General features: G+C 39.3%; 1 protein-coding gene across 2 annotated transcripts in view; it reads left to right on the plus strand.

The window, feature by feature from the left end:
- ZFHX4 (zinc finger homeobox 4) overlaps positions 1–23,296 on the plus strand; it is a 207,830-nt gene that overhangs the window by 180,730 nt on the left and 3,804 nt on the right. For both annotated transcript variants that reach the window (XM_077492895.1, XM_077492896.1), the window contains exons 6-10: positions 10,897–11,030; positions 11,139–11,339; positions 14,072–14,189; positions 14,820–20,195; positions 22,571–23,296. The exon at positions 22,571–23,296 is cut by the window's right edge and continues 3,804 nt beyond it. In XM_077492895.1, the coding sequence (XP_077349021.1) occupies positions 10,897–11,030; positions 11,139–11,339; positions 14,072–14,189; positions 14,820–20,195; positions 22,571–23,296 (6,555 nt within the window). The remainder of the gene's footprint in view (positions 1–10,896; positions 11,031–11,138; positions 11,340–14,071; positions 14,190–14,819; positions 20,196–22,570) is intronic.

The raw sequence follows: 23,296 nt of genomic DNA on the forward strand, positions 1-23,296 counted from the left end.
GTAAATTAAAGTTAAGAAAAAGAGAACAAAGCTAATGGATGGTACAGAAGATATTTTGGGTTGTCTGGGCACTATCCATGAACTTTAGTACATAACATAATGTAGGATCAGTGAGGCCTCAGGATTTAAAAAATTCAATCAAAGATCATCCTTAATCAGTTTTCTGCAGTGGGACTAATGAAAAATGATGTTTGATTGTAGGCTATGGTCTTAAAATTAGCACATTTCACCCATATAGCAATATATAATTTGCAGGTGAAAACAGGTGAGCTGATTCACCAATCTGACTTTACATTCTTTCCTTGCTAGAGTTGGGGGCATTTTTGAGTGTTTCGACTATCTACAATAATACAAAGAAAAAGCTAAGGGAGCAAAGGAGATCCTCATGATTTTTGTGGCAGCCATGTAGGGACCTGGGAACTATAAGTTTGAGTTCTTACTACCAGGGTCCTGGGAACTTAAAAAAAAAAGGGTGATTTAACTCTTTAACATCTTGGAATTATGATTCCATTTATGATTATAAATGAGTAGATCCTTTCCACGTTTCCACATAAATCAAGGCTTTCTAGGTTTGGCCAAGTCTATTAAAAATAAAACTTGGGTGGACTGAGTTCAGACCACCAACTACAACAATCATGATGTGATCTTGCCCTTGTTGGCTCTTTTTATTAAAATTTATTAGCAATGCTGCAGGATTGCTAATGATGGATGTTTGCGTTAATAATGTCTGGATTGGAAATTCAGTGCCAAGATTTCTTGTGACAGCATCTCTTTGCCGTAGTTACAAAGAGAGATAAAAAAAAACTGTCTGTAATTCACCCCAGTAGTCTCCAGTCATATTGGGAATACCAGCTTTGGGTTGACTTTTTTACAGCCATAAGACAAATATACCCCATATCATGTATTATTCTGTCAGTATTTTACTGTATTTATTTTTTTTTTTTCGTTTTTGGACTACAAGTTTGTTCGCAGTTATAATAAATGTAAAAATGGGCTCATTCCATTTTAATGCTAATGTAAATTATGATTAGCAATTTATACTACTTATCTGCTATTCTTCTTTCATAAGTACATTGAAGTAGATACCATAGTTAACTCAATGGAAGAGATGAGCTGCCAATGGTAATTATCTGTAATATGACTGGATGTGCTTGAGGTAAGGCACTTGAACCCAGAGCAAGTTTCACTGGAGGCTGAGATGGGCACAGTGTTGCATGTCTAATACTCTCACTTTAGTTGTCGGTGGTTTTATATAGTGGGGTGTTCACTGAAGACCCATTTAATCAAAAGCTTTTCTATCATTTGAGATAATAACATTGATTAAATCTATAAATATATTCAAAATGTATTAAATATATCCTATATAAATATAAACAGTTTTTTTGTATCTATACAAGCTGTTAATATCAAACAAGACACCCAAAATGGTTAGCTGTCTGCCCCCTTGGTTTAAGGCACATCAGTACTTTGCTCAGACTAGTAGCAGCTTTTCAAAGACTCTGTTCTTCCAGGTATAAGGGAAATAATAGAACTCTCCACTGCTTTCCACTGTGAAGCATTTCATTTTGAAGTAGCCATTCATCAGGCCTAAATACCCTCTCATGGGGATGGGGCGAGCAAGCATAGCCCTAAACGGCTCAACTTCATCCAGCCAAAATACATGGCATGTCTTTGCCTTCCCCACCATTGCATTCATTACTGAAACAATAAGGAAATGCATGATTCAGACCTGTTATAAGTTATAGGGAGAAGGCCCACATAACTCCTGCTTTTTTATTCTAAAAGAGGTACAGTAAAACCTTGGATTGCGAGCATAATTTGTTCCGGAAACATGCTTGTAATCAAAAGCACTCATAAATCAAAGCAAATTTACCCATAAGAAATAATAGAAACTCAGACGATTCGTTCCACAACCATTTATTCATAAGTCCTTTCATTTATAGTCCATTTGAAAAGATTATAGCAATGTGACTTCAAGGCAACTTCAGGGAATGCCTGGCTAATCTTCCTGTAATATCGGCTGTAAGGCGTTTTTTTCACAAACCCTCCTTAAAGTCTATGAGCACAAGTCGGATAGAAGTCGCCTTGAAGTAGTACTGGAAACTTTTCTAAAGTTGAAGCGACTTCAGTAGTGGTAATTATGACAGCTCTCATTGACTAAAATGGGACGTGACCCTAATCTTATTGCAAGACCCCCACTCGTTTATCAAGTTAAAATTTGTAAGTTGTAAAACACTCACAGACCAAGTTACTCACAATCCAAAGTTTTACTGTATTTGATTATTAAATACATGGGTATGCTTTAAGCAGTAAGAGTCTGATTTACTAAAGTATAAGTGGAGTGAAGTGAAGTGAGTAACATATGGTGCAAGGGGATCAAAATAGAAGATGTGTTTTGGCAACTTTGGTGCTCCAGGAGATCAGTGGAAGGTCACAAAAAATTGTTTAATGCTACAACAGCTTGAGAGGCAAGTGTTGCCTGCCTATTTTGGAAGCACACGTGTATTTTTGTAGTTCTTTCACCATTACAATGGCAGATTATGACAAAAAGAGACATTGTCCCTAACTGGTCATAGCCATTCACTGACTCCTACACTGGCATGAAGAGTCTGTAAAAAGCAGAGAGGAGAGCTAGTGACTTTTTGCTTACTCCAGAGCATTCCACTTGAGGTAAGGTGGCTGTATTTCGGTAGCATTCCTCCTTTTACATAGACCTACAGATTTATAAAACAAGTAAGCCTTCTGAAGCTGAATCTATCAGCTTCTATGTTTACATGATATCCAGCCAAGAAAATAGGAGACACAATAACCTCAATGCCAACATGTCAAGCAAAGGAGCAGCACGGCTATTTTGTTTTCAATCTATTAGACAAGTAAGGATTAGCACATGATTAGCACCAGTGTGTTTATAACACCATGTAAGCTGTTGTGCTGTGTTGCTTACATTATGGGAAGGATCCAAGCATACTAAGTGAGACTTCAGCATATGCAAGTTCAATTTGTTGATCACTCATTCAGAATCCAAAACAAAAAGCCTACTAATGCCTAATTTATATTGTCATTTAAATGTAGTGCCACTTTCGATTAATTATAATCCAAATTATATCTCTATGCAGCAAAAGAATTAATATGGAATTCAGCCAGATTAATAAATTTGCATTGAAAATGCAGCCTGTCGCTTTTATTGCTAAGGGGAGTATATTTTAATAAGATTGTAAACATTAGGGGAAAAGATGGAAATTAACCTTCGTTACTGCAATGAAAATTGGTCTCCCATTTAGGTCTAATTACAAATGAATATCAATAATTATAATGTAGAATACTGCCTGGATTTGGATCACATGCGATAAGTCAGGAACCTAATGTCTGTTAACGACTGAACGTCTGTTAACGGCGGTGGAACGTTTACGCTCATAAATAGCAAAGCACAATTTACTTTCAGGGGATTTTTTTCCTCTCCTCGTTTCTCTTGCTTGCTTTACTAGATGTTGCCTGCTTTTGATTAACAGGAAGCTCTCAGCAAAATATTTATTTTAGTGCTTGGAAATTACTGTCAAATGAGCGCTTTCCTCCATTTTGAAAAACGCTCTGTATATTTTGGATTGAAGACTAGAACTTTATCAGCAGTGAAATGATGAGTCAGCACTGTAGTAGCCCAAGAATACTTTGGGTAGACTATACAGGATTTGTAAGCAGTACAAAATACTCAGTTGTCAATAATGACAGTCACATAGCAGGCACTACTCAGCATTCCCCTGTCAGCACTGTCTGTGTTGATGGGGAAATTGTCTTTGGTCTTCCTGCACATTGGAGTTTGTCAGCATTGTGGAAAATCTTTCCACCTTCCACTGTTTACCTGCAGCAGCTTAATCATATATAGGACAGATAGAATAAATAGTCCTCTGGGAGCTCATCCTGTATGTGGGTGATCTAGGAGTAAAATAGTCCATATATGGATCAGTTTGTGAGCAATCTTAGCATCACTAGCGATAATCTAGAAGTATTGCAGAGATTTCTCACAATACTGTCGCCAATTAAAGGGAAATTTATAATGTAGAAATCTGCACCATCTATGGTATCCTTCCTAGAAAACTGACCATATAACATGGCAGAGGCTAATTAATTTTACAATTATTCCAAGGCCAAATAGGCATTTGTAGAATCATTATACCCAGAAAACAAAAATATGACATCACATTTGTTATGTGACAGTGCTAATATTGACATTCTGTACAGAAACTGAAGCATCTTACATTTAGGCAACTATTGCAAGAGCACCCCTCTATGTAAACTGCTATAAGAGACAAAAAAGCACATAAAAAAAAGACAGTTGATAGTTTCCTTCTGCCGATTTACTGGACAGGAAGTCAGCTTCCAGGTTTTAAATGTCTTCTGTTAATCTCCTGAAACAGCATATTTACGCTTGAATGTTTTTAGAAATTGCTTTAAAGCCATTTTACAGAAATAATGTAATTTGGGAATACATTATTTACATTACAAAGTTGTTTGCTAAGTTATAGCCATCCTCGTGGTTATCTCTTGTGTTAAAAATAGTATGTGCACACACAAACAAAAAGAAAAAAAGCAGTTCAAGGATAAGAGGCAGAGATAATATATGAGCGATGTCAGAGATGTTCATTAAACATTTGTAAATCTACATTAGCATAAGATTATTTATTGGTTTGAGCCAGGTTGCTGCATTAGAATTTGTATCGGCAGACAGGGCAGGGTTATGCTATCAGATGAACTGTAGGTCAGCAATGTTTAACATTAAATGTTGGCCCTGCCAGATGTCAGGCCTAAAATAACATGCTGCATGAATAAATTCAGACTTAAACACAACATTTTAAATTTTGCCAAATGACAGCGAGGTTTTTTTTTTAAAACATATACTGTATGAGCTGTATGAGAACACAAAATTGTCGTGTCCTCCTTGTACACAAGCAATGAAACAATCTTATTTTTTTATGTAGAAATGATCAAAGCTGCAATAGCCAAGATTTTCCAGCATTTTTAAAGATCTAGGTTTATATTAAAGGCAAACTCCAGGATATTTGTAAAAAAATAATAATCCTTGCAGTACCACTTTTCCTGAAAAGATTTAACTGCTTGATTGGCTATGGGTAGAAGAAAATGCTGTAATACTTAACTTATTCCTCATTCCCCAGACAGTCCCTGCTCTCATTTTCTCTTTGACACTCTGGATTGTGGGTGAGCCCTTGAAGTCTTCACATACAATGCAGGACCACTAGTCCGCAATTCTACATGACGATGTCAGAGTGTGACCACTGGCTAGAGTACTAGGAAACTGAGGCTTTGGGCAGGCCATAGACTGTGTAAATTTCTTTCCTGCATCCACGGTTGCAAGAAAAAACATTTGCATAATTTTCCCCATCAACACAGATAGTGCTGAAAGGGGAATCCCTCCTGCTGAGGAATTGTCTTCTCCGGCCACGGGGGGTGGGTGGAGCCGCCAGTAGAAGACGATGATTATTGCTAGCGGCTTGAGATTATCCCAAGTGAATCTGGCATGCTGGTTGTACCCAAGTTGATCAATTAACTTGGTACATTCAGCCTGCCCATTAATGGTTCGAATCTCGGCCGATTCCTGCTGAACCGGCTGAGATTCAAACCATCTATGGCTGGCCTTGGTGGACCTGGGAGACCACTGCAAGGTAATTGTTTTTAAATCCAGGAGTTCAGCTTTAAATATTGAACACATAGAATGCAGTGACTGGACTGCTGATTAGGTAGCTCATTTGAAAGGTATGTTATAGCTACGGTTTAGCAAAATACTTTTTTAATTTTCTGGTGGGCTGGTGGCCAAAAACTTTATGAATGCAGCAATTGTTCCTTTGCCTTTTCTAGAACACATACTGTCTTCCATCATCCAAACATTTGCAAGCAAAAATGCTTCTTTTTTTATCCTAACACAGGGTTGGGTATATTTTCACCACATTCACTAAACTCTAGGGCAAGTTCCCTTGCAGAGTGAACAGCCTAATTGCCTTTAGCAAAGCAACCCCATTAACACAGCAAGCAATTGTCTATATGAAAAATGTAATCAAAGCATAAAAAAACTGATCAGCTCTGTTCTGTTTTCACTGTAGATGTATTTGATCTCCTCTTGAACCTCTTGATAAGTGATAGATAAAGCTTTCATATACTGCAAGGTACATATTTTAATAATGCCTGTACTGGCTGTAACGTGGCTCAGTGTTCACATTTTGTTTGCCTGCCAGCTCAAGAGAGAGAGTTTAGCAGCAGAAACACTTTGGTGATCATGATGTTCTAGCTAACAAACCAGCACAAAAAGCAGTATTGCTGTGCTGTGTGACATTGCTGGCTTTAGAACGCTTCATGTTGGTGGACAACCTCAAAGTTTCAGATAACATAATATATTGATCTCTGCATGTGTTTACCATACTGTATATCTTGCTGTGTTTATCCAAAGGGTGACATACTCTGGTGGCACTCACCCTTGCTGTAAGTAGGACATCACAAAGCTCAAGATATCTGTGAAAAATTGGCTTATTGAAAATATACTTATTCCAATGTCAGCTACCAGCGGCAGGTCCCACAAGAAACATGGTGAAGCAGTTTGTATGGATTGTGTGTGTCTGTACTTGACTGGATACTTGCCATTTAAGCAAGCAGAATGTGTTGGTAGATAAGAAATCCTTTTCGCTAAAGCAGGGATCTCCAACTGCGGCCCGTGGGCCAGATGTGCTTTGCTTGCTTTTATCTTGCCCTTGAGGCACTATTCCTTCCACTCATAAACTACACTATTCCTTCCACTGACACCAACAAAGGGGAACTAATTCTCCCACTGACAACAGTGATGGGGCACTATTCCTCCCACTGACACCAATGATATATATATATATTTTTTACTCTGACTGACCACCAAAGCCTAAGACATTTTCTACTTACCACTGGCCACAGTCTGACCCCCTCTAAATTTTAAAGGCAGTAAACTGGCCCTTTGTTTTGAAAGTTTGGAGACCCCTGCTCTAAAGCTATGCTCCTATAACCTACCAGAAATTGAGTACTGGATTGAAAGGGAACCGTCCATGCTTCAGATATAACATAGATAAGACATGCAGAGGTTGATTTACTAAAACTGGAGTGTGCAAAATCTGGTGCAGCTCTGCATATAAATTGGCTTCCATGGGGTTTTTTTTTGTCAAAGCTTAATTGAACAAGCTGAAGTTAGAATCTGTTTGGCTACCATGCACAGCTGCACCAGTTTTTGCACTCTCCATTCTTAGTAAATCAACCCCACAGTCACACTCCATACGCACACATTCTCAACTTTATTGCACAATGCTAAAAATGATAGTCCCTGGATGTGAACCACCACTCTACAGTGCCTTCCCTAAGTGGGATGTGTTGTCACTTTTAACATGGCAAATGAGACAATTATGGTGCAAATGTTGTTATGGTGGTACACAATTGAGCAATGTTTGATTAGTCACTTCTAATATTCTCACAATTTGTATTCATGGAAAAGTATAATAGTTTTAACTATATTTCCCCTTTATAAAAGGGATACTATTTTCATTTGGCTGATAGACCCACCAGGGGTAGTATTGATAAGATGCGTTCCACACATTGACTCAAACATGGAAAAACATTCACCTGAGACAAAGTCCTGAATCAAAACTGCCACGTTTACTGTATTTTTGACAATGTCAAATTTTCTCAGCTCCCATAATCCCTTCTGTCATCTTTACTTTGCTGCAAACAAAATGCACAAATACAATCTTTCCTCTCTGCATCCATAACCTTGACAGCTCCCATTTATAAATTAAAAAACAAGTTCCTGTGCAATCAAGGAGACCTTGTCCATTTAGCCAGCCCTCGTGTGCAAGGGAGAAAATCAAGTTGTATCTTCATGCACAATCAGATTACCAATGGGCTATATATTTATGTAGGGTCTGATAGCAATCAATGGCCTAGCAACCGAACATTTCAAGATGCATTTGCACCTGGTTGTCCAGTGATAGTGTCCTCGTCCTGGAAATAATTTAGTTGCAAATTGACTGGAAGATGGTGAAAATTGAAAGTTAAAATTAGAAATACTCATAAAACAGAAGTGAAAAAAAGGTCAGATGATGCCGCATGGTGATGAGATTGGAATAGTTGGTAAATGAGCTTCTGTTGTCGTAAGATGTATGTGACATGCCTGTCCAATGCTCTTGTAATATCCAGCCTAGCAGAAGAGATTATCTGGCAAATTGACGCTGGAAAGAATTTTCTGATGGACAGGAAAATTAAAATTGCCACCCTCTCACTTTGATGTATGCAATGTTGTAGCCACATTATGCTGCAAGCTCCGGCATCCTATTAAGAGATGTGTGTTTAGGGGATCATATTGAAATTAACTATAGTCGAACTGCAAAATAGCACAATAAAATGTTTGCAGTCTTAAGAGATCAGATAATCACAGTATACGCTTTTACAGCCCTGTAGAATTATAGTGCAGAATGCTGAAAGAGAGATAGAGATAAAATTTTATTTCTCTACATAGGTAAGTGTGTTATGAAGGGGATATTTCCCTACTAGTGAGACAGCTTTGTGGGGCTTTGCTAAAACAACAAAAACTTTATTGTTTTTTGCAGCATTTGACAGCAAAAGAAATTAAAATAGCAGATGAGGAAATGCTGGGAAGAAGAAACATTTTTTTTCTCTTTTGAGGGAATCTCGAAATTCCAGCTGAAATGCTGTTATTGATTAATCTTTCAAGGCAACCTAGGGTTATCCAAACAAAAGAGAGGAGTACATTTTTAAACCTGTTTATTGAGTCTACTAACAGTTACTAGACATAAAATGTGACTTCCAATATATCTGAATCAATGAGTTGAAATTCCATGACGCATAAACAAACCTGGAAATGTTTTCATGATATATTTTCGTGTTTTAGACTAGAAAAGGATGCTGACATGTCTCTTTCATGGATTACAACACCCAGTATTTTAGGTTAGTTGTGTCACAAAGTGACTGAGTCCCTCTTAGCAACCTTAACCATTCCTGTTACAAGGGCAGGTTAACTACTTGCCCACCAGCCGCTGTCATTATACGGCGGCAGGTCAGCTCGTTCTCATGAATTGCTGTACTGGTACATCGGCTCCTTCCTTTAAGACCCATAGCAGAGGTGAGCGCGCGTGCCCACTGCATGGAGGGGGGGGCCCATTGTGGGCAAGAGAGACAGAATGAGGATTTGTGTATGTAAACACAGAAATCCCTGTTCTGACAGTAGAGGAGAGACAGATCTGCTGTACCTAGTAATTAGGAACAGTGATCTATCTCCTCCTCCAGTCAGTCACACCCTCCCCCCACAGTTAGAAACACACATGAGGCAACGCATTTAACCCCTTGATCGCCCCCTAGTGTTAACCCCTTCCCTGCCAGTGACATTTACACAGTAATTAGTTCATTTTTTATAGCAGCACTGATCACTGTATAAATGTCAATGGCCCCAAAAAAGTGTCTGATCTGTCTGCCGCAGTGTTGCAGTCCCACTAAAAATCTCAGATTGCTGCCATAACTAGTAAAAAATTAATAATAATAATAAAAATGCTAGAAATCTATCCCCTATTTTGTAGACGCTCTAACTTTTGTGCAAACCAATCAATATATTTAATATTTTTTCTTTTTTTTTTAACCAAAGATGTGTGGAAGAATATTGGCGTAAACTGGTGACATTTTTTGGGGGGGATATTTATTCTAGAAAAAGTAAAAAATATTGTTTTCCTTTTTTTTCAAATTGTCGTTCTTTTTTTTGCTTATAACGCAAAAAATAAAAACCGCAGAGGTGATCAAATACCACCAAAAGAAATCTCTATGTGTGGTAAAAAAAAGGAGATACATTTTGTTTGGGTACAGCGTCGCACGATTGTGCAATTGTCAGTTAAAGTGACGCAGTGCCGTATCACAAAAAATGACTTGGTCATTAAGATGGAAAATCTTCCGGGGTTGACGTGGTTAAATCATATAGAGTAGACTCTGATTGGTTGTGACTAGAAAGCACTGTTTAGTTAGATATTTCACATGGAGGGTCAGACTTGGAGGGTATCCAAAGCCCAAAATTATTTTTTTCATGGTAACAGGTTAAGTTCCTGTGCCCCTACTAATAAATTTGACTTTAGACACAATTTAAAAAATCTGTTTGAATGTGTTCTCATGTTTTCTTACTCTTTAGCCATAATATAAAACGGGGCATGTGAATAAGATGTACAAATTGGTTGTGGCCAATGATTGTGCTAAAATGTGCTATATTGTTTGTTTTTTGAAAATTTTTAGAGGGCAATAAGGTTTATTTTTTTCCCTTTTTAGCTTACCTTATCCTAAATATATGTTATAATAATTCTAGTCTGCAGTGGGAGTTTGTAATATGCTTACAGTTGGCAACATTAGAAGAAATATCTACACACTATGCTTGACTGCTGTTAAGTTATTGTTGAAGTATGCATTATACCTTATTTGTTGCCATTGTCTAGGCTTAGTTTTTCCTTAGTTCTAACTGATTATTCTCATATACATTCACACCTCACTAATATCTACAAGCAAACTACAGTCTAATAATGTTGGCACAGTCTTGCAAAGTAGCTGCTGGCATGTGTCATAACATTTCAACCAGGACATGAATAAGCACTATCCTGATATAACATCCCCCAAAACCCTCAAAAAAAATTGTATTTGCCACCAACCACATGTCGCTAAATATTGCTGGATCTAAATACTACCATTCCGCCAAAGGCATGACAGTAAAAGGGATAACTGCCACCACCTTGAGCCAATAAGTTAACTTTACAACTGCCAACTTTTATTAAAATACCAATATTTAAATACATTGGGATCTCATAAATGTATCATTTATTTTAAACCTTTTAGGTTCTGGAACTCACACACCTGACAAGGAGCCTCCTCTGAATTCTGTAAAGAGGCAGTTAATCCAAAGTAAAGAAGAGGATGGTGCAGCTAAGAGATCAAGAACAGCTGAGGAAAATAGTGTTTGCCAAGAACAGGTATGGATATGGCAGAATATAAAAATATTAATAAAATTAAAAAAATGGAATGTCTGTAATTCACCTAATTGATGGATTTTACAATTGGTTATGCTTTTTCTTTGACAGTGCTATCAGTGTCCCTACTGCAACTACAGCAGCAAAGACTCCAACCGGATTCAAATGCACATCATCTCCCAGCATTCCGTGCAGCCTGTGATTTCCTGCCCTCTCTGCCAAGATGTTCTCAGTAACAAAATGCATCTGCAGCTGCACTTGACTCATTTGCACAGTGTGTCTCCAGACTGTGTAGAAAAGCTCCTCATGGCAGTAAGTCTATTAAAAAAGAGAAGATGGAAATAACTAAATATATTGAACTTCGACTTGGCTGAACACCTCTCGAAACAGAATCTCTATAATTCCGACCCAAAGAGTAGTCACAAATTTGGAGCAATATTGACAAAATGTTTTTTTTTTCCCTTAAGAGCGTTATTAGAACTTCACGTGGTTACAAAGCCAAAACATCAATAGCATATAATATAAATTGATGGATAAATCAAAAGTAAACAAAAGGGAGTAAAGTTTCAGATACAACATAACCAGAGAAATTACTCTGGTGGTGAAATGTGCAGTAGGAAGATAAACAATAAAAAACAGGGGGAAACCACATAAAAAAACATTATTGTAGCTATACGGCATTTCAGGAGGGTAATGGGTGTTCTCAACATTTCCGACTCCAGGGGTTGAGGTGACATTACCAGCTTATGACCTCCTCTGATGTGGAGCTGCCAAGCCTGAGCATCTGTTAATGTATGCTGTATACTAGGAGAAAAACCCCTAGGTGTTGAGAGGGGAAAAAGGATGTCCAATATGGGGATAAGGGAGAAAGGAAAAATGTTAATGGGTGGACAGATGAGGGGGGACGATTGGAGAATGGGTACGCTCACAAGGAGATGCTAATAACAGGGTGGGACAGCAATGGAGTGAGGTATGGGGGGAGGCAGATACAGGTGATAATTTCAAGTGAAAGAGTAGCTTCCGATCTCGGGTACCCTACCTGGTTACCTAAAACTCATGGCCAGATGCAAGTGGTCATATAGACTAGTCTAGGTAGGTTGCTGGTAGCCCATATGGTTGCAGGCGGTAGCCATCTTCCAGATTACAGTGCAGTGGAGATCAAATTGAGATATATATCTGTCCTGCCAATGTGCATCCAGCACACCCAGGTTTTGGTATATTTAGAGTTTGTCTTGAGATATAATGAACAATTCTTCCATCTCAGCAATATGATCAATCTTTTCAAGCCACTCTCTCATTAAAAGGATAGCAGTACACACATAAGGGCCACATTGATCATATGCATAGCCAGGGATTTGTGATGCAAACGAGCAGGAACTTCTCTAGGGTGTAGAAGAAATGATGCAGGCAAGAAGTTCACCGGAACACATGTTTATCAAGTGCTAGCTTGCCCATTGTATTGTCCTGTTGTGCAGATTCTTCACTATGAGCCCAAAAAAATGGGGACTGCTCTTCAAAGGCCATCGTCAGATCAGGACTACTGTTGATTGTGTACTTAAAGCAGACCTTGTGGTAATTTGAAAGGTCCATTTATAATGTCTAAGACCCTCCCCCCGTAAAGTATTTCCAAAATGTACTTAAAAAGAAAAATGTTAGGCCTTATACTTACCTTACCCCAGTCTTCAGTCCGCAATGTCTAGGCGAGGGTGATGCCTTTCTCATTCCAGCATCCTAGGGCACCCAAAAGCAGTTTAAATTTTGCAATAATGCACTGTTGCACTGGACCTGGAGTGCCTTCTTACAAGGTTTGGGGTTCTCATCATTCCCCAGGTATCTTTTTTGAAGGATAGTGATGTCATTCCTTGCAATGCGGCAGACAGACGTAAGGTAAATGTGAAATGTAAGCTTTTTCATTTTGGAAATACCATATGCCAGGGGACCAGATGTTATAAGTGGACCTTGTACTGCAAGGTCCACTTTGAAGTGAACAGATATGTTTGTTCATTTAGGTTCAACAAGTTCATGGTAATGCAGACCAGCACCACAGCATATATTTACTTTCCCATCGTTCTTATGTCATTCCTTTAGTTGCTGGGAAAAAAGCTGTATGTAAGTTACAAGTTGTCAGGGTCATAGCATATACAGGCCTAAAAAACATGCTCCTCCATACTCTTAAAGTGGTTGTAAACCCTTACAAACCACTTTGACCTACAGGTAAGCCTAGATTAAGGCTTGCCGGTAGGTCCAAGAAATATCTCCTAAACCTATACGGTTTAGGAGATATTTACAAAAAGACAGCCACCGCTGTGTATGGCGCATGCGCCGTAGACAGCGGTGCGCAGGAGCACTGGGCAGGCCGCAGATCACGGCGATATGCCACTCGTGTCGGCTCCCGTGCTCATGCGCGGGAGTGACATCATTGCGGCTCCAGCGAATCACAGCGCCAGAGCAGCGAGACTCGGAAGTTACTCCGGGAAACATGGCAACGGCGAACATGAAGACGGAGGACCGCTTCGGGGGCTTCGTGTTCAGGTAAGTTATTCAAAATGAGCTAGTATGCTATGCATACTAGCTCATTATGCCTTTGCCTTGCAGGTTGCATTTTTTTTTTAAATAGCCTTTACTTCCTCTTTAAATACTGGGCAATGATTGGGATTGAAGAAAATGTAATCCTATTCTTATAGGGAGGGGGTGCTGCAGAACTTTAAAGTTGGCATATTATTTATTTCTTCTACCTATAGAATATTGGCATAATGGATATAATCATTCTGGGACCTTTGGTTAGAAGCGAATTAGCCTATTACTACTTTTTTGGACTGTGGGTGAAAATGAGAGCAACCAAAGGAAACCTCTGTATATGTGCAGAGAGTATAAAACACAGTGTTTATTGTGTTTGTGGTGGAAACTGAACCTAACACCTTAGCTCTTAAATGCAGGAATACTAATTGCCCCTAGATACTGTTCTGCAGATTGTGTATGATTGAATAATACAATTTCATTAGTGCTTTTTACATGGTGTGATTCATGATCCTTTTTAATTTCAGATTTCAGTGCCAGAGGTTGTGATGCCAAACAGTGTATTGCTGCCACCGCCTGCACTTGACAAGATGGAAGCAGAGAAGCCTGCAGCTGCAACCACTGAGTCATCTGGGAAACTCACAGGTGAGTCCAGGCAACCGATGAAAAGGTGTTCTGTAAAGGCTAGCAAAAAATTAATTACCAAACACTGATACCTCCTCGTAAGAGTCATTGAAGAGGGAGAGATTTATAATCTCAGGTACCAAGCTCTTACCAATGGAAAGAGATAGTGGATGTACCAAGCTGTTACAGCATTTGGATACACTCGCCTTTCAATAGCATTGTAAAAAAAAAATACTTGGCAAAATTAACAAAAATATGTCTGGGTTTCAAATAAAACAGAACATACAAGAAAAAAGCACAATGGTTCTATATTGTACAGCTTTCTTATATATTTACATTAATACATGAATCTGGAGAGTAGAAAGATGAATTATTTTTGCAGACCTCCAGTCTCCAGCCGTCTTCTAACGATATCAGTTGTATCATTTTTCCATATTCTAATGGCTACAGCAACGTGGCTCATAAGAGCTTGTACAGCAGATTCTGCCTTTTAATTTTATTGTATTACATGCTTGTTCTTTGTTGCTGATCAAATGAAAAAGAAATCCTACAATGCTTATCCACATAAAACTTTTATGCCCATACAAATGAGAACAAAAGCATTAGCACAAATTGTATGCTTATTTTTTTTTTTTTCTTTATTTCAATTAGGTGACCCTCCAACAGAGGAAAAAAACATCCAAGGTGGAGATGATTTAAAGGCTGGAGCTGAAATTAAAACAGAAGAGCAAAACATGTTTAAGGAATCATTAGATACCCCCGAATGGAACAAATCTGTCAACAAAGATGGAAAGCACTGCGAGTTACTAACTGATCAATTAAGTGAACAGCAGAAGAGGCAGCAGCTTTCTGTTTCTGATCGCCATGTTTATAAATACCGCTGTACCCACTGTAGTTTGGCTTTTAAGACTATGCAGAAGCTTCAGATACATTCCCAGTATCATGCTATTCGGGCTGCCACCATGTGCAGCCTTTGCCAACGCAGCTTCCGTACATTCCTGGCTTTAAAAAAACATTTGGAAACGGGCCACCCTGAGTTAAGCGAGACTGAACTACAGCAGCTTTGTGCATCCTTACCTGTAAATGGAGAGCTCTGGGCTGAAAATGAAAGCATAGCCCAAGATGAGCACTCCCTGGAGCAGGACACGGAGCGTGATTATGAGATGGACCATGAAGGAAAGGCTAGCCCAGTTGGGAGTGACAGTAGCTCTATTCCAGATGACTTGGGCACAGAACCAAAGCGGACATTGCCTTTTAGAAAAGGGCCAAATTTTACTATGGAAAAATTTTTAGATCCTTCACGACCATATAAATGTACAGTGTGTAAAGAATCCTTCACACAAAAGAACATTCTTTTGGTCCATTATAATTCTGTGTCTCATTTGCATAAACTTAAAAAGGTCTTGCAAGAAGCATCAAGTCCAGTTCCTCAAGAGACCAACAGCAGCACTGACAACAAACCATTCAAGTGCAGCATTTGCAATGTTGCATACAGCCAAAGCTCTACATTGGAAATTCATATGAGATCTGTGCTTCACCAAACTAAGGCAAGGGCTGCAAAACTAGAACCAAGTAGTAACAATACTAGTGGGAGTACCATAGCAGGGAATATTAGCAGCCCAAGCCAAGGGATGCTTGATTCTATGGGTTTGCCACATGTAAACAACAAAGAACCCCACCTAGATGCCAAAGAATTAAACAAAAAACAAGCTCATGAGGTTATTCCTACCCAACATCCACATCACCCACCACAGTCACCAGCACAGCTTCAAATGCAACTGCAGCATGAACTGCAACAACAAGCTGCATACTTTCAGCCCCAATTTTTAAACCCAGCATTTCTTCCTCACTTTCCAATGACTCCAGAGGCTCTTGTTCAGTTCCAGCAGCCACAGTTTCTTTTCCCATTTTATATTCCTGGGACAGAGTTTAGTCTAAATCCTGATTTAGGATTACCTGCCTCTGCTGCATTTGGAATGCCTGGGATGGCGGGATCATTGCTTGAAGATTTAAAGCTTCAAATTCAAACACAACATCAGGTTGGGCAGACCCAGCTACAAATGCTACAACAGCAAGCACAGCAGCAGGCACAGCAGTATCAAGCCACACAATCTCAGCATCAACCACAAAAGCAACACCATTCCAACAGGATAATGAAACAAGAACAAAGCAATGTTAATGTGTCAAGTACTGAATGCCAGCTTACAAAAGATACATTATGTTACAAAGAACCCGAAGAGGTCACCGAAAAGCAAGAAAAGCCAAAGCAAGATGTTGCAAATGAAAATGATGCTCCAAAAGACAGCAAAGATGGAAAAAAGCAAAGATCATTAGAACCTACTATTCCACCACCTCGTATTGCTTCTGGCGCTAGAGGAAATGCAGCAAAAGCTCTCCTAGAAAATTTTGGATTTGAATTGATTATACAATATAATGAAAACCGACAAAAAGTACAAAAGAAAAACAGGATTGGGGAAAATGAAAATAATGAGAAGCTAGAATGTGGGGCATGTAGTAAGTTATTTTCAAATATTTTGATCCTAAAGAGTCACCAAGAACATGTGCATGGACAGTTCTTTCCATATGGGGAGCTGGAAAAATTTGCTCGCCAGTACAGAGAGGCATATGATAAGCTTTATCCAATTGCACCACCGTCTCCAGAAACACCTCCACCACCACCACCGCCTCCTCCACCTCCTTCTGCACCTCCAACACCGGCTCCACCTCCACCTCCACTTACGCCATCTGTACCAGTGAAGATTCCAAGTTCAACCCCAACACCATTGCAAGCTCCCCCACCAACTCCTCCACCCCCTCCACCACCTCCACCCCCTCCTCCACCACCCCCTCCACCACCGCCACCATCAGCTCCTCCTCCAGTTCAGCTTCCAGTCTCATTGGACCTTCCCCTATTCCCATCAATTATGATGCAGTCTGTTCAGCATCCTGGTTTACCTCCACAACTTGCACTGCAGCTTTCTCCAATGGATGCTTTATCTGCAGATCTTACACAGATGTGCCAGCAACAGTTGGGCTTAGATCCAAATTTCCTGCGACATTCCCAGTTTAAACGCCCACGTACAAGAATAACAGATGACCAGCTGAAGATACTACGTGCCTATTTTGACATTAATAATTCTCCTAATGAGGATCAGATACAGGAGATGGCTGAAAAATCAGGTCTGTCCTTGAAAGTTATCAAACACTGGTTTAGAAACACTTTATTTAAGGAACGTCAAAGAAACAAAGATTCACCATACAATTTCAGTAATCCCCCTATAACTGTTCTTGAGGATATAAGAATTGAGCCACCACTATCTTCACTAGATACTCTTAGGTCAGACTCCGCTTTTAGCAAAAGGTCATCAAGAACCAGGTTTACGGACTATCAGCTTAGAGTTTTACAGGACTTTTTTGACACTAACGCATACCCAAAGGATGATGAAATAGAACAACTATCCACCGTTCTTAACTTGGCAACACGCGTTATTGTTGTCTGGTTCCAAAATGCCCGTCAAAAAGCTAGAAAAACTTATGAAAATCAAGCTGAAACTAAAGACAGTGAAAAAAGAGAGCTAACCAATGAGCGCTATATCCGTACTAGCAACATGCAATATCAATGTAAGAAATGCAATGTTGTATTTCCCAGAATATTTGACTTAATTACACATCAGAAAAAGCTGTGTTATAAAGATGAAGATGATGATCTTCAAGATGAAAGCCAAACTGAAGATTCAATGGATGCTACAGATCAGATATTGCCAAAGGCATCCAGTCAAGCAGAGATATCAAAAGCCTCAACTATAACAACAGTAAGCTCTGGTTCAGGCTCAAGTACACCATTAATTCCATCTCCAAGACCAGAGTTTGGTAAAACGTCACCAAAACCCGATGTACAAAATGAAAAACCAAAGCAAATTGATGCTATTGCTAGCTCATTAGCCTCCAAATTAATTCAGTCCAGTTCTACATCATCTGACACACAGCCTTCACCGTCAGTATCTGTATCTCAGCAAAGGCAGTCTCAGCAAATTGCAAGACCTTCATCTGCATCACAAACCACACCTGTCCCATCTAGCCCATTACCAATATCTCTGACTTCATTGCCAAACAGCCTACCTCCTCAGCTGCTACAATACCAATGTGATCAATGTACAGTGGCTTTCCCAACTTTGGAACTGTGGCAAGAGCACCAACACATGCATTTCTTAGCTGCCCAAAATCAGTTTCTCCACTCACAGTTTTTAGAAAGGCCCATGGACATGCCATATATGATTTTTGATCCTAACAATCCTCTTATGGCAGGGCAGTTACTTGGTAGTTCCATGTCTCACATGGCTCCACAGGCTGGTGGACCACATAGTGCCACATCTGTGTCTGCTTCCCTAAAAAGGAAGATGGATGACAAAGATGATAATAACTGCAGCGAGAAGGAGGGTGGCAACAGTGGTGAGGATCAACATCGAGATAAACGATTAAGAACCACTATTACACCAGAGCAACTTGAAATACTTTATGAAAAATATCTGTTGGATTCTAATCCAACACGAAAGATGCTTGATCATATTGCTAGAGAGGTGGGCCTAAAAAAAAGAGTGGTGCAAGTTTGGTTTCAAAATACAAGAGCCAGAGAAAGAAAAGGTCAGTTCAGAGCTTTAGGTCCAGCTCAGTCTCATAAAAGATGCCCATTTTGCCGTGCACTATTTAAAGCAAAGTCAGCATTAGAAAGTCATATTAGGTCTCGACATTGGAATGAGGGAAAGCAGGCTGGTTATAGTTTGCCACCAAGTCCTCTTGCTGGAATGGATGATGGTGGTGAAAGCCCAAATAAATATATGTTTTTTGATTATCCAACACTTCCAAAGAATGACCAGTTCAGTGAAAATGATATGCCTTCTACTGTTTCCACACCAGTAAGCAAAACTGCTGAGCTATCACCGAAGAATCTTTTAAGCCCATCATCTTTTCGGGCAGAATGCAATGAAGACATAGAGAACTTGCATCAACCTCATGTGGAAAGGTTTGATCAAAGCAAAAACGATTTTGATGAAACATCATCAATTAACACAGCAATTAGTGATGCTACTACAGGGGATGAAGGAAACAATGATGTAGAAACCATGACTGTTAGCTCTAAATATTTAAAAACTCCCAAAGAACCAAAAATTCAAATGAATGATAGTTTGCCAAAAACAGGAACTACTCCCACAATTGATAACTGTGACGAGAGTTTCTTCTTTTCTCTGACAAATACATCACACAATAACATGGACAGAGAAAGTGATCTTGACCAAAGTATATACATGACTGATGAGTATGAGGACAATGCTGACCGCAGTGAAACATCCAGTATTGCAGATCCAGATCCCAGCTCACCAAACTCTTTCGGTAGCAACAGCCTCTTCAAAGCCAAAAATCATGACCGACCAGGTCATAAACGCTTCAGAACTCAAATGAGTAATGTTCAACTAAAAGTTCTCAAAGCTTGCTTTTGTGATTATAGGACTCCAACAATGCAAGAATGTGAAATGCTGGGCAATGAGATTGGTCTTCCCAAACGTGTTGTCCAAGTTTGGTTTCAAAATGCACGGGCAAAAGAGAAGAAATTTAAAATTAACATAGGGAAGCCTTTCATGATTAACCAAACTGGGCCAGATGGAACCAAACTTGAGTGTTCTCTTTGTGGGGTAAAATATTCAGCACGTTTATCCATTCGAGATCATATATTTTCAAAGCAACACATTACAAAGGTGAGAGAAACAGTGGGAAGCCAGCTTGACCGTGAGAAGGACTATTTGGCCCCTACTACTGTTCGACAACTGATGGCACAACAAGAACTGGATCGGATAAAGAAGACTTCAGATGTTTTGGGATTAACTGTTCAGCAGACGAGTATGCTGGAGAGCAGTTCTCTTCATGGTCTCAATCTGTCAGCATCTTACCAAGGGCTACCTGGCCTTCCTTCAGTTCTCCTTCCTGGGATGAACAGCCCGTCTCCATTGCCTGGGTTTACACAGAGTGCAAACAGTAAGTGTGAATCATAATATTTGATTCTTCTTTTCTAATATAAATGTGATCATAAAAAAATGCAGCAGCTTTATGAAAAGACTACATGCTATTAATATTTTAATTAATAAACTGGAATGATAATGTTGCTTCTCATATATTTTATTGATCTGTGAATTATTGTAATTTCGGTCAAACAAATTATTAGGTCTGTGTTATAACAGGAAAAGATCAAAGCTGGTTTAAATCTCAGCTGGTTTAGCAGCGACTGGCTAGGAAGCTAAATGTATCCAAGTCGATCCATAAATCAACTTGGGTACAACCAGCATGTCGGATTTTTGGCATGCGATTATTGCCAGCAGCTATAGTCGCTAGCAATAATCACTGTGTTCTCATGAAAGGGATGGCTCCCTGTTCCCTTCCACCAGTAGAACACACTAGTTCTGTTGAGGGATTCCCCCCCACCAACACTGACTGTGTTGATGGGGAATCGATCAAGAAAAATAATGATATTCAAGTCTTAGGCAGGCCATAGATGGTGTGAAGTTATTGCATCAGCGTGCAGATTAGGAGTTTTCACTTCACTTTCTAGAGGCTAGTTCCATGTCAGTGACATAATATAGCCAAAGATAGCTAGGCAACTAGCATTGCCATTCAGAAATGGCAACCTACATATTTTTTTTTCAGTGAGTATTTGATTACAAAATGTGATCCAGCCCCAACACAGGATCTTCTGACTAATCCACAGGGAATATAGGCTTGTGTACATCAGATTGATCTTATCTAGCAATATTTATTTTGGCATGGCTTACCATGGAATTTACAGCTAACATGTTTACTACATAAAAAATGCTCAAATATTATATCTGTTAAAATAAAAAATAAACATTTTGTGTTTAGAACATACAGTATCTGTTGTTCCCAACTAATGGTAGTAACAATTAGAAAAGCAGCTTAAAAAGATATTATTGAAACAGAATTACTTATATAAACACAGAGCAATAAAGCTAAACTCCAGGCAGGTATAAAAGACCAATATTAATGCAATTATGTAAACATTAATACAATATTAAATGTATTTTTTTTGTTTAATGCAATCAGTGTAAGTACCTGAATTTGGCTTGGTATAAACCTCTTGCAATGTACTGTACAGTCTGTACAGTGAAGCTCAGAAAGGGTAAGGGGAAATAAGCACAATAACCCAATCAGGTGTCCTGCAATGCATGGAACATGCTTATAGTAGAAGAGAACATAGTGAAAGAGAGATGAGCTCAGCAATGTGCTTCTTCTCTTTTTACTGGCCAGTTGCTGGGTGGGGATAGGGTAGGGACCTGTAAGTGAAGGTTAAGCTGCAAAAGATAAATATTAAGTCCTCTTCCCTGCTAGACAGGGCTGTGCTATGGGGTAGAGCTACAGTATGTGAATTTCAGGACTGAATGGGCAGACATACAAGCTACCTTATATATTTCATCTGTATGCCTAGAGTTTCGCTTTGCATTTTATTTTATATATACAATGATTCTGTACTTGCCAAATATGCTGCAGAAATCTCCCTCCACTGAGTCTGGCTGCAACCATTTTAACTGTGATCAGCTGAAGCTGCTGCCTGTTTACTTCCTGGATTTACACAGACACACAGAGGCACACCTCCAGCCCTGCAGTTCTCATTGGCTCTCTTATGTCTCACCCCCCTCCATTCCTGGCAAACTCCCCCGAGAGTGAGAGAGAGATAGAGCTGTGCATGATGTCATAAGCCTAAGCTTTTTACTAGACAAGAAAGATGAAGTGGACTGTATACGATATTTACTGGCAGAAAAAAAAATGTTTTACTATCCAAAGTTAAAACAACAAGGGCAGAAGATTTAATAGATGGAAAGATGAAAAATGACCGAAGGACCGCTTTAAGTGTACATGTGTTCAGTTATTTTTGTGCTGCCTTCCACCTAATTTCTGTTGAAACCCAGGAGATGGCAGGCAGAAAAGGCATTGCATAGATAAAGCTTATATTTGGTTTTCTCGTAATCTTCAACAAGAACAGATGCTGGAGAAAGAACAGAGAAAATTAGACCATCCCTTTCTTTTTCCACTTTTTCATAAGTTATTTTACCTTAAAGAAAAGTAGAATAGAAAAAATGACAGCAGGCCCAACTGCCATAGCTGATAAACATGGTTTATCTTTTATTGTCTTTTATTATGTCCAAGCCTACAGTTCTGCTTAAGTATCTGCTTTGTAGTATTCATTTTAGATTAGCCTACTTTTCCACAAATTCCATGTGGCCAAAAAACAGTATTATTTTATTTGCTATCATTTCTTTGTAACCATAAGGCTAGATTGAATATAAATTATATACATAAACATGTTATAAATACTGTCTTTTTTTTTTTTGACTTTCCAGATTTGACATCTCCTGGTGCCGGCATGCTTGGGTTCCCTACTTCAGCTACTCCATCTCCTGCCCTCTCTCTTAGCAGTGCACCCACTAAATCTTTGCTGCAGACTCCCCCACCACCACATCCTCCACCACCCCATCCATCCTCGTCATCATCCTGTTTATCAGGACAGCAGACAGATCAACAAAACAAAGACTTGGACAAAAATCTTAAGCGACACAAATTCAAAAAGATCAAAGAGGAGGAATCAGAGGCTGCAAAATCTGAAGTTAGGCAATCTAAAAAAGAGGAAAAAATCTCATCTGCTCTTTCCATGTTGGGCAAAGCTGAAACACATATGGACCCTGCTCATTTGCAAGCACTTCAAAATGCTTTCTCTGGTGACCCAGCTTCTTTTATAGGTGGTCAGTTCTTGCCATATTTTATTCCTGGCTTTGCTTCATACTTCACGCCCCAGCTTCATGGAACAATGCAAGGTGGTTATCTCCCTCCAATATGTGGGATGGAAAGCCTCTTCCCATATGGACCAGCAGTGCCTCAAGCTATTGCTGGTTTATCACCTGGTGCATTGTTACAACAATACCAACAGTATCAGCAAAGTCTGCAGGATTCACTACAAAAACAACAAAAACAACAGCAGCAGCAGACACCGCCACAGCAAGAACAAAAACCTTCACAAGTAAACTCACCTAACATAGAAAATGAACGACAGCAAAAGTCAAATGAAGAGT

The sequence above is a fragment of the Lithobates pipiens genome, unplaced genomic scaffold (genome assembly GCF_037356315.1).
Source record: "Lithobates pipiens isolate NorthernLeopardFrog02 unplaced genomic scaffold, aLitPip1_a1.2 Scaffold_19, whole genome shotgun sequence".
In the NCBI taxonomy this organism is placed as follows: domain Eukaryota; kingdom Metazoa; phylum Chordata; class Amphibia; order Anura; family Ranidae; genus Lithobates; species Lithobates pipiens.